Raw genomic sequence first — 16,328 nt, forward strand, 5'->3', positions numbered from 1 at the left:
AAGAAAAAAGATTTGATAAAATGTTTGTCAGTTTTTACAATGAGTGACAGGCAAAAGCATAAAATTACTCAATATGATGCAATACGCAGTGATTTTATTGAACCATATTGAGTCAACCTTCTTACTGAATCACACTAAGTTATCATTTACATGCATAAAAGGCCAAGCTTCTAGTGTGAAATTCATTTATTTCAGTCTCCTTACAAGTCTTGCGAAGACTATGCGGAATGAAGTTGTGAAAGTGAATAAGGTAATCTATTAGTTGATAAAAAATGCTAGTGATACAAGACACATGAAAATGATACTTTTAATGAAAATTATATTGGTGATGCTAAAGAAATGGTGGTGTATTTGTTAAAAAAAATAAAGAAATGAAACGGTTTACAATACCATGTAAGCATCCAACTGGGTAAAGGTCAAATGTAAATGTTGACAAAGAAACACCAGGTTTAACTGGATACGCAAAAATAAATAGATACAAAGTTATCTGTGTTGAATCTATTTGTGAAAAAGGGCATTATAAAAAAAAATCCTTAAATAGGAAAACAAGGAGACGCTTCATGAAGCAAAATAGAAGCATTTGGACTCTAACGAAGTGCAATGTTTATTTAGTGTATGGGACTAGCTCATGTTTATACATCAAAGAACAGAGGAAGAAAATAGCTTTTGAATCGGAACAGTAGACCAGTTTTTCCATGAACATTGGCACATAATAAATTTTAACATGCATTCAGTTTGATATTGTTGAAGAATAGAAAAAAGTAAACAAAATAAAAAGTTGATCCTATAAAAAAGCATTTTTAGTCAATGAACACAGACTCTTCGACTATGTTATGTAGCATCAGAAAATGTGATCTTTAAAAGATCTTGTCACATTGCAGGAACTATATTTCCAAGCAAATCTTGAAAGTGTACATCAAAATTTGGGTTTCTTGTGATAATAAAACATCTTATGTTTATAATATGAAAGTTCATACAGATAAAGAAAAAAGACAAGCACAAGAACAAAACACAAAAAAGAGGCTATGCCAGACACAATCTAAAGGCTAGAAAATATCGAGCGTAACGTAATTTGTGATCATTTCTCTCCGAGTTAAAAACTGAAGAAATTAATGTATATGAAACTCACAATATGTAGTACAGTAAGAATAAATATGCGTTGAACTGCCATCTCGTATGGTGTTCGTAAAATATGTGCAAAGTTCTTAATTAATTTTGCTCTTAATAAAAAGTTGTGCTGCTAAGTACTTTGCATGAATGGCCAGACATTGATAACAATATGGCAGCAATAAAAAATCTAAAAGATGATTCTTCATTCTAACAGTTCCATACTGTTGACCAAACGTTAAGAGGCTTCTCAACTAAATGGAAGACAAAACGATGGTCTGTTTCTTTTCTTACATGACAGATATATGTTACTTAAATATTTTATTTTGTTGATTCATCTTAATATAAAGGAAAGCCATTTAAGAAATACCTTTTCCTGCAAATGCTGATATAAAGAGTTAATTCAACTAAAGATAAAAGTTGGTATTTAAGTGTAACAGAATCCATTATCTACTGTAAAATCAGACTACCATTACTAGAAAATGTTATCGTTCAAGTACTGATCTAAAGAAATGGACAAAAAGTTTAGGAACAGTTGTGAAAAGTATAAGATCGTTGTGTGTAAGTGCATTCCAAGATATTATTATAGTTATATACGACTTTTTAACTTTATTGATACAATTTTGCATTGTACTCATTTCGTTTACATTTCAACTTTTAGTGCTTTATAATAATGATATAATTTGTTTGTTTTACTGCAAAGCTATACAATATGCTATCTGCACAGTGTCCATTGCAGGGAATCAGAACCTGAATTTCATTGCTGCAAGTCCATAAACTAATAGCCAACTCACCTGGTGATTTGAATATGCAAAAATCAATATACAAAAATACATATAGTGTCATTTCTCATGATTAAATGCATGATGTCCAAATAGGTAATAAAAATAAAAAGCTTAGTAAACTAAAGAATAAAACACTTTGTAGGACTGTACTTTCAAGTATTTAATGATGAAGCATTTTTTCTTTTAAAACTTAATTACTAAATTTAAAATATTTTCACCAACTTCAAATAAAAATAATTCTGCTTAGAAACTAAGTGTAAGAATGGGATTTGAGTATGAAAAGAAAACTATTAAAACGACAAGCATCATAAATAGAATACAAGTTTTTTTTATAGATATGGACAAAGGTAAGAGTTGGATAACTCGTTAAAATTAAAAACTAACAAGTTCTCAACCTGACGATAAGAGAGTAAGTCAAATTTTCATAATCCAAAACTGGTCTTAAACCATCAGAATTTAGTTTATCATTATCTTTCCAAATTGTGACCTTGTTATTTTAGATATTTCCTAAATTTGTTTAGAGTTGTGGAGAAAGTCACAAAATATCAAAAAATGTGTTGTAAAAACAAACCACAGCTCCAAACTCCACAAATGAAAATTGGTTGTTTCATATAAACTACAAGTAATAATGTGTAAGAGATGCTTGTTGTTGTTCAAATAGTCATCTCTTTTTTACTCACTAGAAAATATGTCATAGATAATAAATCAAGTCTGCAATAACACAAACAATGGGATGAGTATATTAATTTGGAATATGTATACACCATTGACTGAGGTAGTAAAGTGAATCAATGCCCCTTCATTAATCCACTAATTACCAAATAAAAAACAAAGACTTCAAAACTAATTTTATTACAGGTTACTATTAATAAAAAGATTCAAAACTAATTACATTTCTCAAAAGCTTTATCCAAGGATTATCCTGTGTTTAACTATGATATTTGCATTATGGGTAATAAGTTGTATGGCAATTGGTAATAATAATCAGCTACAATTAGTTGAGAAAAACAACGACGACAAAACAACATACTTGCAAAACTTTATTTCAAAGTACACTTTAAAGTTACACATACTCCAGGGATGTAACAGGAACATTTTTCTTTTTCATATACTGAACAATTCATTTACAAACTACATATAAAACATGAAAATCAAAGTTGGACAGAACATTAACACTCTTTCAAGTGTAAACTTTGGCATTATAGAATTATCATGCACTGCAATTTGGTGAAAAGTGTTTGGCAAAGGTTTTTTTGTCAAAATGAAAGTTAGAATTAAATACAGAATCATTAATATAATGAATGAAGCATATATTTCTTCTCCAAGGTTATAAATTTAACACCAGTAAGTCAAAATGTCTTAACTACATTGTAATTAGAATATTACACTGATATTGTGGCAAAGGTAGCTATTTATTTTTAAAACCAGTTAATCTTAAAATTTAATGAAAATGTTTATAAAGCTCATTGTGGTCTAACTTGTCAATCAAATTTTACATAAACTGAAAAATTTATACGATGTTGATAAAAGAAACGTTACTTAATTTGTTAAAAAAAAGACTTCTAAATGTTGTAATAGTGATATTGCAAATAACAGAAAGAAGTGAAATAGCCATGAAAATTAAATGTCAAAGTAAAACTAGATTAACACCAAATCATTATTAAAAGATTTTTAACCATTTTGTATTCCCAGGAACCACAGAAATTTGACAGAATATCAAAATTTTTATATTTGATTTATTCATTGTATATTTAATTGAATAAAAAATCTAGAAATGTGTATCCTTAAATTCAGTGTAAAAAACCTTGTCAAAGTATGCTCATATGTTTCCTAGGAGTAGAAAATGCAGGTGTACAGTCCTACCATAAAAAAGGGATAGAAAAGTGTAAATAAGACTTCCCTAATGCCATAATTGGCATACTTCACACCATTATGGAAACAAGAAAAATACCCAACAAAAATTAAATGCCATTATACTATACTAAATCAATATCTTTTCAAGTTCACATTTGAAACAGAAACATTCTGCTTTAACAAGTTTCTTCAAAAAATAAAAATGTAAAAAAATTCCCAAAAGTATCAATAATGAATAAAAGTAATGTTGACTTGGTATACTTGATAATTTTTGCAAAAAAAGTATGTGGCTTCAACATGAAATGCAAAGCTTGATGTCTTATCAATTAAAGAAACTACTTACAAAAGAGTCTAAAACAAATACATAACAGTTTCTTTCAAAGAATTAATACAAGTCAATATTGTTTATGCAGTTAATTAAGTCAGAAAATATTCACTGTTGAACTAAAAATAAAGGTTATATTCCTCTTGGCATAAACTAAATATGCCATTTAAAATACAATTTTTTTCTTTCTTTAATTACATATAAAAGAAAGTATGCATGTGTATATATCACCTATTACAAAATAAACAATTCATGTGGTACCAAATTAAAGACAGAAAACCACCAAATGCAACATAACAGTTCTCTACATTGTGAAAAAATGTTTCAATAACTTTAAATACCTCAATTATAAACATTTTAAATATCAGTACTATTTCGTTTGTTCTATATGTAAGATTAAATGTTAACTACTTTAACAAATAATTATGACTAACCTTATCACCACTGTGTACAGAGCAAATACAATTAGAGAATTTACCAAACCTAATAAATATAAAGCAAAAGAACAAGTTAATATTACAAAAAATTTATTAAAACAAACATATGAACGACTTGAAATTAATCAATAAACAATCTAGGACTCATTTTTTCACAGAAAATAAATACCAAGAACAATGTTATTCCAGAACTGATCATGTTAACTGATAAAGTTTCACATTAAAGACTTTCATTTGGTTTGTCAGTTTCTTCTGTTTCTTGTAACAAAGAAAGATACAACAACAACAACAAATATTCACTGAAGCTGCTAATACAGTATGTTTCTATTAACTGTAAAGCTTAAAACAATAATTATTAATTTGTATGCTGGTAGTTAGTTGTAATCATGGAATATACTAAGTAAACTTTAAAGAATGATTAATAGTTCATGATAATTTGTTGCAGAACCTACTTGTACTGGAAGTAGAAACTGCTGTTTAAAATTTAGATGATACATAACTAAAAGACATTATGGAAAAAAAGCAAAAGGCTGAGTAAGACATGTAACAGTGCAGAAATTGATGTTAGATACCTTAATCCGAGAATCATAATAACCCTTTAATATCATTAAAATTAGTTCATATACTCTTATATAAAACATATCTGTATAATTTTTACCTACTTTACTGGTTTTATTCTAAAAAACAACACAATTCTTAGCAACAAATCTGTAGTGGAAAGCCTATTGATAATGGATCAAATTTCTACCCTTGATTTTCAAATTAAACAATTTTGAAAAATACACTTTCATGTTTTTAAATACCCAAAGTAACACTTACAGTTGATAAAAAGTGGCAACCAGAGCTGAAAATGTACTAAAGGATATAGTACTTACAAACTACTTTAATTAGCACAATCTATGTGGTTTTTACTACTTTTATAAACATCACAACTTTCACATGTATTCTCAGAAAACAAGTTCTGGAATGAAAATAGTTTTACAGGTGATAGAAAAGTATCACATGAATGACTATAAAAAATTTCAAGATACATCCTTAATGACATAAATACGTAATTTACAGTCACTTTACTAGTTTCCATGGCACTCAAAAAGTTTTCTATACTATTAAGCATGAACTATGATGTATCAAGTATAAAAAAACACATCTGGTTAAAATACTAGATACATTTTAATGAACTATGTACAAATAAAAATGATGAATTGAGATTGGCATGGTATTTGCTGAACTTGAATTATAAAACTTTTTAAATGGTGAAATTTCACATACAATTAAAAATTTTCATTTACAGTTTGACTTATCTTTTGACATTCATAAAAAGATTATTACAGTAATAAAAATATTTTTCTTAAAAAATTATCATAAAAAGTTAAATTTGAATGATTAAACTTTTATTTCATGAGAAGAAAAACAAAACAGTTAATTTTTGTTTTGAAAAACAAAATTCTGTAGAATCTTAACTGTGACCACTTACACACATACACATGCATAAAAATCCAACCAAGAATAATATTCCTCTGTCATGAGACTGAGGAGATTGGATTGTGTGGTGAGCCCATTTGAGTTAGTACTTTATCCAGCCACTGCAGAGGTCCATGAAGATGGATTTCAATCCAGCATGGTGTGGATGTAACATCCTGACGATGATATTCAGCTCCCCAGCCTTTGACAAAACTCATGCGAATGGTGCACATCTTTGTTAATTCATACACTGCTTCAAATCCATGATTTACTGCTTGACTTAACAACTGAGCAAACTCCTGCAAATGAAATTGTAAACAGTAATCTGTAATAAAAACTATACAAATGACTTTTTTTTTATCAATAATGATTCAACATACAGCTATAAAATATATACTATAAACAGTTGTACACACAACAAAACTTGTATAATCATGATTAATAACATGGAATTTCTAAACAAATCTATTTGAGAGTTACACCATAATGACCTTTAACTCACATTGTTACACACACTTTGAAGATCATATAAGGACATATTAATTTCGTTTTTGCTAACTTTTCCATTTACATCTGAAGTAGGCCTATGATTGAAACAACTTGTATAAAGAAGAGTACATAAAAAGAATTAGAAAAATATCATTACAGTAGGATTAATGTAGTTCTTTACAACAATAAGTTCATGTTCTTTTTTTTTTCATATTAAATAAAATTAACAAAACAATATTAGAAGTACAAAGGATATATTATTAAATGCCTCAAGTTCTTTAATTATAAAATACCTTTGTATTATAGTTTTTTTATATTAATCTATATAAACTCAGACAAATTTTTGGATTGAAAAAAAGTAATTATATTTATGGGAAAATCAGTTTCTTTACTATGTTGTTAGGCTGCCTTTCTTTATTCTTTAGCTGGATAGAATTCACCATACAGACTTAGTATTGTAAAACACATGTACACATGCATTGTTCTAAATCAATAATTTTCTCCACTTTCATCATTTATAAAATTGTTTTTTACATACTGCTAAGCTACCAGATAGCTTATATTCAATGTCTTATCTAAAAGTAAGAATATTTAACATCAGTAGTTGTTTGAACATAATTCGCTCCTTAAGCAAGGGGCATTTTAATAACTGAACTTTAAGTATGTTGTATTTCCTCACCTGGTTATTGAAAATTTTCAAGCTACACCCAGGAGGTATTTTACACACTGTAGTAGGATGGAAACCATGTGAATGATTACAGTTACGACTCTGTACAAAAATGGCACTATCGCTAAGGCATTCAGCATAAATTTCTCCTCCCACATAATACATGTGAACACCTAATTTTAAAAAAAGTTATCTTTATAAAAAACATTGAAAAAAAAATCTTAAAAATCTTAAGTGCTTTAAGAATATTTAATGTCTTCATGCTTACACTCACTGGAATATAAAACATACATTCTTGAAAATCACTAAATATATTTTAAGGTAAAATCAAGTGTGTAATATAATTTTCTTCATAATACCAAAGAAAATTAGTATTCATAATACATCTAATATCATTAAAATATAATATGTGATTTTGAAATTAAGTAATATTAAAACTTTCACCACTGAAATTAACATTATTGCCAAACAGGGACAACCAAGTAAAAATGTTTAATGTCACCCCTGAATGAAATCAGAAATACTGAATGTGATATGTAATTATGATGATATAAAAATGTTCTCTTGTTACAAATGCCTGACTTACAGTCTCAGCACTATAGTAATAAGAGCTGAAGTGAACAGTAACTGGAATTTGAAGAATAAATGCTTCTATCACTTTGATTTTAGTAACTGTAAACCCAATGTAACTAATAATATCATCTGAACACCATCTGTGTACATTTCCTTTTTTTAATGCAAAAAAAAAGAAGAAAAAGTGGTCTTTCTGAATCAAGTTCCTAGTCAGTAAATTTTTACAAAGGGATTAACAAGTATTGTTAAGAGGTGTGATCAATAACTTGTGTTGGTTACCAACAAAAAAGTACAAAATTGTTTTTTTAGTTGAAAAATTCAATCCTAAACAATTACAAGATCTAGAATGGAATAGTATATATACATAATATCATGTTTCATTGGGTAATAAATTATAAATTATTTAATTCAAATGTACATCATATTATCAGAATGTCTTCATCTCATAAGAGAGACAAAGGTTTTGATATATATAGATCATAGTAATAAAGTCATTGAACTAATATAAAATTCAGTATTTTAAAAGACAAGAAAAAAACCCAACCTTTTCCAATATGGCGTCGTGTATTCTCAATTGTAGAGTTTCTATTTACATTTGACAACAACCCAAGACAAAATCTGTTGTTATTGTTTGATGGATCTGTAAAGCCATCTATAATAACGCTGTGATGATGTGTATGGAAAACTTCTCCTACACGGGAATTCAGTTCATAATATGCAACGGAACACCAATATTGAGGCTCTGAATATGTGACTGGAGATACATCTACAAAAACACAGTTATTACTTAAAAAAAGGTAAGTATTGTTGATAAGGTTAAAGAACCATTAATTTTTATGTAAAAACTTAAAATATGTACTATACATTTTCTAAATAAATTATAAAGAAATTTTTTAAAGAAAGTGTTCTGATTTGGAGCATTAACAAGAATATGACAAAAAGAGCTGGCAACAGCATTTGTGAAAAAATATCCTATATGAAGACTCCAAGCAATTATTCTTAACTTCTGATCAAAACAAGCTATTTACATAGAGCACTACTATGAAGTAACCCAGTAATTAATACAGCTAATATAATATGACATTTTTAATTATAATGATTAGAAAGCATTGATTCATTAGTTGGGTATCTTTGCTATTTATAATAATGAAAGGGAATGTCTGTGACTGTCATAGCTCCAAAAGGAAAGAACCTCGAAACCTGAAATTTTGCACCCATACTAAGTGCACCTGCGTATTATTACTTACCAATGTGCATGCATGTGCACATCTTTTTTATTAGGCAAGCTAGTGAACACCACATAGAAAAGAAATGTAACCACCATAGCTCTAAGAGAAAAGAACCTAGAAACCTGAAATTTTGTACTCATACTAAGTGGACCCTGAGGGTGTGCATCTGGGTATTATTACTTATCCATGTGCATGCACACATGTACATCTTTTTAACGAGACAAGCTAGTGAAAAACCACATGGAAAAGAAGTGGTTTCTTATATAATAACTTCTAATATATAAAGAAAAGTCAGTGTAAAAATGCATTCCAACAATGGCTTTTGTCATGTCGCTTAGCAACAAAAGTATAACCTAATATTGTTGTTATTCTATATACTGAAAGTACAAAATGAAATGTATAAACTACAAAATTGAAAAATATTTGTTGATTTCTTAATTTAGAGTCTCTGTTGATTAAAAAGGTTTGTTTATTGTAGATCGCACTTTGTTAACAATCAACCATCCCTCATCAGACTTTTCTAAGATTTTATTATTTCCAGTGAAAGATTATTGAGTGATCTCACCATAAACAGTGTTCTTGGTTCTGATTGACTAGAATTATTACATGCACAAAAAGAACATTTAGAAGAAACATGGCTGCAAACTGTTTAATTGTGCCATGTTAACATAACACTTTTTTTTTTAATGACCCCAACACTGTTAACGAAACTAACATTAAAGAAAGATTAAAAATAATTTCAAAACACATAAAAACAAGGTGTTTGTTTCATGCACTATCACTGATTTCTTGTCACTTGAAAATCATGGCACCAGTAAATGCAAAACTATTTAACAGTTCTAAAAGTGTAACATTATAATAGTTTAACATCTGAGACAGATCTACATGTTTATTTAACTTTATTTGAATAGTGGAATTGTACAGATAGTACAACAAAAATCTAATATTCACAAAGGAAGAGAATAAATAATTAACATAAATGTGCAATATGTACTGACAATATAACATTCTGATGAAAATAGTAAAGTTATATTTAACAAAAAGAAAAATGGTTTACTTTACATATTATGGGCTGTGTTTAACACAACTAATCCAGACTTCAACTATCCTTACCAAAAACACGGACTCAGAAATAATAAATTCAGTTCAATTCTAAAAAGTAAGCAAAATGTATAAACAAAAATAAGATATGAGAAAGACCACAATAAAAATAAGAATTAAACAAATAATGGTAAACATGACAAAGAAATTAACATAAAGCAATATAACTAAACTAATGACATGTTATGTAATATAAATGCTATACTGATTACATCAACTACAGCAAGAGCTTAAAACTAATAGCAGTTGATCAACTAAAGTTGTTAATTATTACCTTAAAAAAACTGTTAAGTAATTAGGTGTAGAAGTCATAGGTTTGAAAAGGTCACAATATTTTGTAAAATTATGAATCCCATAATTGGTTGCAAGAAGACTGTTGAATTTACCAAAAAATGGATAAATCTGGTGTTCAAAATGTGATAACAGAAACCTCATATGTGAAAAATGACAGAGTTTATGAATTCTATCTAATGAAACCTTGTAACACTAAGCAAATCCTACTGTGTCAAATAAGCTGTGAGTAGTAAACACTGTAGCATAATTCAATGGAAAATTTTAATTTCAAAGTTTGATGCATCTGTTTCACTGAAAATTTTGAGCTTGAATGTTTGATTAACTATGCTTATACTAAATCCAGGTATACTGTGCTATGTTTGTAAGTTATGGTGGATGTATTTGTTCAGCTGTGTCAAGCAAACCTTAATAATTAGATATAAGGATATTATCAATATATCTACAAGCATGACTAGTTTGTAAAGCATGATTACAGTTTTTATTTAAAATATCAAGATATGTTTATTTAACATGAAAATTCAAGTTTGAATACATGCAAATCTACAAGTTGTTGGCTGAAATTATCGATTACATGTATTCCCTGTATTTGCTGAAAGACATGTTGGTTTAAATTTATAAATGTGTTGTCAAGTAAAAAATATTTGGCTTATAAGAATTTGTTTATTTGTAAAACAATATTTATTATGAATAACATTATTATAGAAACACCTAAGTTTACCTATACAAAGTGTTTAACAAAATTCTTAAATAATCTTGAACTTGCTGATGAAAAATGCTTTAATTTGATCAATAGGAGTATTAGAGTAAAGATCATTAAAATAAAAAGTTTCTACTGTTTTTGGCTTAGTCTTAAATTGTCTCTTTATATCCAATGGAACCACAGATGATAATATTACAATTCTTGCTTAAATACTCTTTAATGTATTTTAGCCATTTACCAACTAGAACTGATAACCCTTAGTGATAGCTTTTTTAGCATCAACAATGAACCTGTGGTTGTATGGTGATTTATCTAGTTTGAGAATATAATAATTAAGGTATTAGATTTTTCAGGGTGTACACCAAAGTCTGATAAAACAGTAATTGTTTGTGCATACTTTCTTTAGTGATTTTAATATGCTTATGCAACTTGTCACCTGTAGGTTCTAGTGTTTATACATTAAACCCTAGTTCTTTACATAAAGTTGTAATATATATATAATGGATTTCCTTTACTCTGTTTAACAATCCATTAAATAGGGTTAATTTTAAGTTCTCCTTTTATACCATTTATGTGAAAGTAATTAGAGATTTACTAATTATCTGTTTTGTGAAATTCCAGTTAACTTCAAAATTTTCTTGAAATTTAGTAACTTTGCTTATGAAGAGTCGAAAATCATCAATATCAACTATGTTGTCAATCAGAAAATAAATGTAAGGCAATGATTATATTTATTATGAGATGGTAAAGTGTTGTGTATTTCCTCTTTGGTTATGTTATCTAACACATTATTATTATTATTAAAGATTCTGCTGCCAGTGTCCCTCTTGCAAGAGTAGATAATAGTTTCATATTTAATTGTGCAAGTGATAAGTAATAACTATTGCACAGAAGTGTTTCTAATCATAGATTCTAATCTAATCAGTTCTATACTTCTGTCAATAAATGTAACTATAAAATAAACTTTATCTTTACCGTAATTAGCAGTTGTTGTTTTAGAGTTAATTGATAAAAAAGTAGCAAGTAACTGTAAATTTTACATTGTCAAACTTAATGGCATCTTGTATTCAAATTTAATTGTATGAAGGTAAGTTTTTTTGTTGTTATTGAATAATTTAAAAATTAAATAAAAATAGCCAAAACAAATGATCATTTGATTATAAGTGGTTGATTAAATTTACAAAACTACCATTAAAAAATGGAATACATTAAAATAATAATGTCCAAAATAGCCACTGGAATACAAGTTCTCTCTTTCTTTAGAAGCAAGAATTTGATTGATAAAATTTCAGAAAGGATTTTACGTTTTTTAAATGTTATTTCATCTTCAACTTTGAAATGTGTTTTTGGCTCTTTCTGTGTTTTTGTTGTTAATTTTCACAGTCCCTTAGTAACAATCTATTTACCGTATGTTGATACATCTTTTTTATTCTATAGTTAAATGCACCTGTTACAAAAATAACAATAATGAATATAATATCAAATTTATTTTGTCCAACTTTAATTTCAATCCATTAGGTAAATATTATTCAAGTTTTTCTAACAATTCATATAACATGTAGAAAAGTACTAATACTACAAACACATACCAGGACGTATGTTCGAAGTATCCATTGCCTGATGACTGCTTTCACTTCCTTGCTGGCTATCATCATGTGGGCTATAGGCAGGTGGTGGGGTTTCTGCTATGAATTTGACAAAAGATAAAAACCAACAGAGCTCACAACAAAATGAATTTATTCAAATCTTTCAATTTACAAAACAATTAAAGGGTTAAAAGCTTTCTTTATCAAACTTAATCTGAACATCATCACAACCAATCAAGAGCACTGTTTCCTGCAAGACTTTTCAATTATTACTGAAGTTATATACATATTTTTAAAATAACCAAAATGTATGAAAATTCAGTCTTACCAGAGCTACATGAGCTTGTTAAATCTACTTTATCATTCCCAACATGAGAAGAAGATAAACATTTTGTTTTGTAGGGTGTCATGTAATTCCTTACCAACTTATAAATATAAATAGTGAGCCCAAACTGAAAACTACTTTATTACCAATCTCAAAATTGTGAAGAAAAAATTTACTTCTATCTTATTAATTCAATTAATGCATACTACAGCAACTCTATTCAGTGAATAAACAACTGTGTTAGTTTGTAAGACCTACATTATTAAAAAAATATAGGAAAAATAACAGCTCAATATTTAGAAAAAAAACAAAAACAATTTTATAACGAAAAATTGTAACAAATTATACTTACCTGTATTATAACCAATTCAGAAATACAGTAACAAGCAATCTTTGACTCAACGGCATAAAATGTGACTATTTTGGTAGGTTGTAGGGATATCCCACGAGATCCAGAAATCCAAAAGATGCAGAAATCATTTTGTTGTGCTGTTCTCTTTGGTCTGAGTAGCCATTAAGATGTTTCTATCTTACCAATATGGACCACTTGCACACTATGGTCATGCTATTTTATCAATATTTTAGTACTCCTATTTCCTCTTATTCATGAAATATTCTTACACTTCACTCAAAAAACTCTTTGCAATCTGTTTCTTACCTGATCTTAAATCGTTATTTTTCCTTCTGCTCTCAACCCCATATAAAGGCAAGCCATTGGATACATGCATAGGATTACCACTCAGATACGCAGACATACTTCTCTTTGGGTACTTGATAGCATCTCCTCCATGAAAGCTTCTTTGACCACTTTTATGGCTTTGTGAACAACATCCACACCTTCTACACTTGTAACACCTCAGACATTTTGCTACTTAACATTTTTAGGTTAGCTTTGAATTCAACAACATTTCCATCTCAAGAAGATCAAGCACTTTTAAATTATAAGCAGTATCCCATAGACTTCACAAAAACATTTGGGAATAGTAAGTATTCCACAGATAATGTACTGCTACAATGCTATGACCATTGTCTGAATTACGGAAAAAAAGAACATTATAACTTCTTTGGATGTTACCCAATTATAACTTAGAATACAACTTTGATTCCTCATAAAATAATGTATATTTCTGTAAATTTTCAGAAAAAAATACTACACGCTGGATATGGTTCCTACAAAATATCCTACCGCTTCTGCTGCTGTTGAGTCAGAGTGTGCTTGTTTAAAATAAACATAAAAAAACATAACCAAAATTAATATATATATATTTGATGTAGGATTATAATTTATCAATTTTACATTTGTAGAAGTAAAATGAATATCAAAAAGGTACTGTTGGGTTTGAGCTAATACTATGAACACAACGTGACTCAAAACTTCCAAATGCGTTTTACGTAGTTTCATACCATACATATGTCACCCATAACGTTACTTTTCAACATGTCTTATTATGCATGCATCATTAATTTTACATAAGCTCTGCTTTCCTGCCATAAGTTAGATATGTTTCAAAGTTGCAGTTGTGATGAAAATCCAGTTGTGGGAAGCCAGGAGGGAAGATATTTCAGAGGTAATACCTTTTTGAAAATAAATTTAATTATATGAATGTAAAATTTAAATCAAGCATACTTACCCCCGAAACGCTGAAAGTCAGGATACCCACATTGTAAATGAGGTGGGAACCAATGAACAACAACAGGGTGGGAAGATATACAACAACAAAAAAGCCAAGCAGAGTCCGAGTAGAATTCAGGACAACAAACAAATTCTTCAAAATTGAATCTAGTAAGAATGAATGTAGTAGACCAGCCTTATAAAAGAAACAGGACATAAAGAACATTTGGAAAGAAGGCATTCTTCTCAGCAAGGTACCTCTTTTATCCATGACAACCTTTAATTCATGCAAAGGAACCAATTTTGAGATTGGTAATGGTGTTTTGATCTTATGGAGTCCACAATAGGACACAGGTGGTGGCACAAGCAGGTAGGAAGAATACCATGTCCCTGCTCCTATAGTGGAAGGCTCTTGGGGGAGAAGCCTAGATATGTATTATAAAAAGTTCTATTCTGGAGGCAGTAGTCCCTCTTCATTCATACCAAAAATGTAAAGACACTGTGATGGAAGCATAAACAATAAACAATTAAGAATAAAAACATAGACAATCCCCATCCTGGTTGGAACTGAAATATCTAGTGATAACGGTAGTTTCATTTCCAATATCTCGATTGGTACTCAAGAATGTGCACATGGAGGTGGGGAACTTACCCACTGAGGCATCATCAGACATCATGTGGCATCCTGTGTTCACTTCCAAAGGGCAACACTCTCTCAAACAGCTCCAGTGCAGAGGGTGGAATTTTGTTTACAACAAATTCAGAAGTACATATATCATACAACAGTCCCATAAAGAGAGACCATGGTTTTTTTATAATTAAAGAATTTCCCAACCTTAAATACTCCTAAAATTGTGAACAGGAAAGTTAGGCAACAAAGGAATACTTGGGTTGCCTAAACCAAATATAATTGTTAAAGAACATGCAAAGTCCTAAATGGAAGAAATGATATAAATAGATTCTTGATATATATGAAGAGAATGTACTTCATTATTTTATCTTTCTAGTTTTATACTGTTCATTGTGACATCTGAATTACTCCCAACCCCTGACACCCTGGAAATGGTTAATGGTTGTTGGGCAGAATATTCAAAAAAATCACAAGACACAGATTCCATCAAGCTTGAAATAACCACAAACAGCAAAAGGATGTCTCTGAAACTGATGATACAGCAACGTCATGAAAGCAAAATTACAAAAAACCTATTCAGATTCATTCTCATGTCAGCCTGTATGATGTCCCTTTAACCCTCTTGTTATGGGCATCCTTTTCTACACATGTCATGAGGATTTACTGAGCTACATTCGAAATGTAAGAACCAGCACCATTTTAAAATTATTTTTAGTGCATGTTACTGCATTACATTGAAAATTTAATTAAACCACTTTACTAACAATGCATTTTAATGAAATTATTACTTACATGTACATTATAATTCAAAGTTTTATATTATCCAAGTTATTATTCCTTTATTTCAAAAGAAACCTCTAAAACAATAATTTAAAACTGTGCTTTTTCTTATTATGTAAAATGCATGCAGTTACAAACATCAACTTTTAGAAGAAACTGTATGTATAATATAAACATTCTCTCAGACATTCAAAGTACAGTGTACACGGTTTTTTTTTTTTTTATGAGTAATTGGAGAACACTTCAAGAACTTGTCCAGGAGATAAGCCACGCCCACTTGCAAATTAAAAGCTGTGTTGCTAAGTGATAGTTTTAAGTTGAATGCCATGCTTATAACCAATAAAGAGAGATGATTTTATGCTGTATTTCTTA

General features: G+C 29.0%; 1 protein-coding gene across 2 annotated transcripts in view; it reads right to left on the reverse strand.

The window, feature by feature from the left end:
• Nucleotides 1-2,919: 2,919 nt before the first annotated feature.
• Nucleotides 2,920-16,328, reverse strand: part of LOC106478111 (mothers against decapentaplegic homolog 5-like) — a 40,233-nt gene continuing 26,824 nt past the window's right edge. Inside the window, exons 5-8 of one of the 2 annotated variants that reach the window (XM_022381578.1) lie at nt 12,612-12,704; nt 8,243-8,464; nt 7,138-7,298; nt 2,920-6,268 (exon numbers count right to left, since the gene is read on the reverse strand). In XM_022381578.1, the coding sequence (XP_022237286.1) occupies nt 6,029-6,268; nt 7,138-7,298; nt 8,243-8,464; nt 12,612-12,704 (716 nt within the window). In that variant the 3' untranslated portion in view covers nt 2,920-6,028. Of the gene's footprint in view, nt 6,269-7,137; nt 7,299-8,242; nt 8,465-12,611; nt 12,708-16,328 lie in introns of both variants that reach the window. The other variant, XM_013938629.2, reaches the window with a different exon arrangement.

This window comes from Limulus polyphemus, unplaced genomic scaffold, assembly GCF_000517525.1.
Source record: "Limulus polyphemus unplaced genomic scaffold, Limulus_polyphemus-2.1.2 Scaffold8, whole genome shotgun sequence".
Taxonomy (NCBI): Eukaryota; Metazoa; Arthropoda; class Merostomata; order Xiphosura; family Limulidae; genus Limulus; species Limulus polyphemus.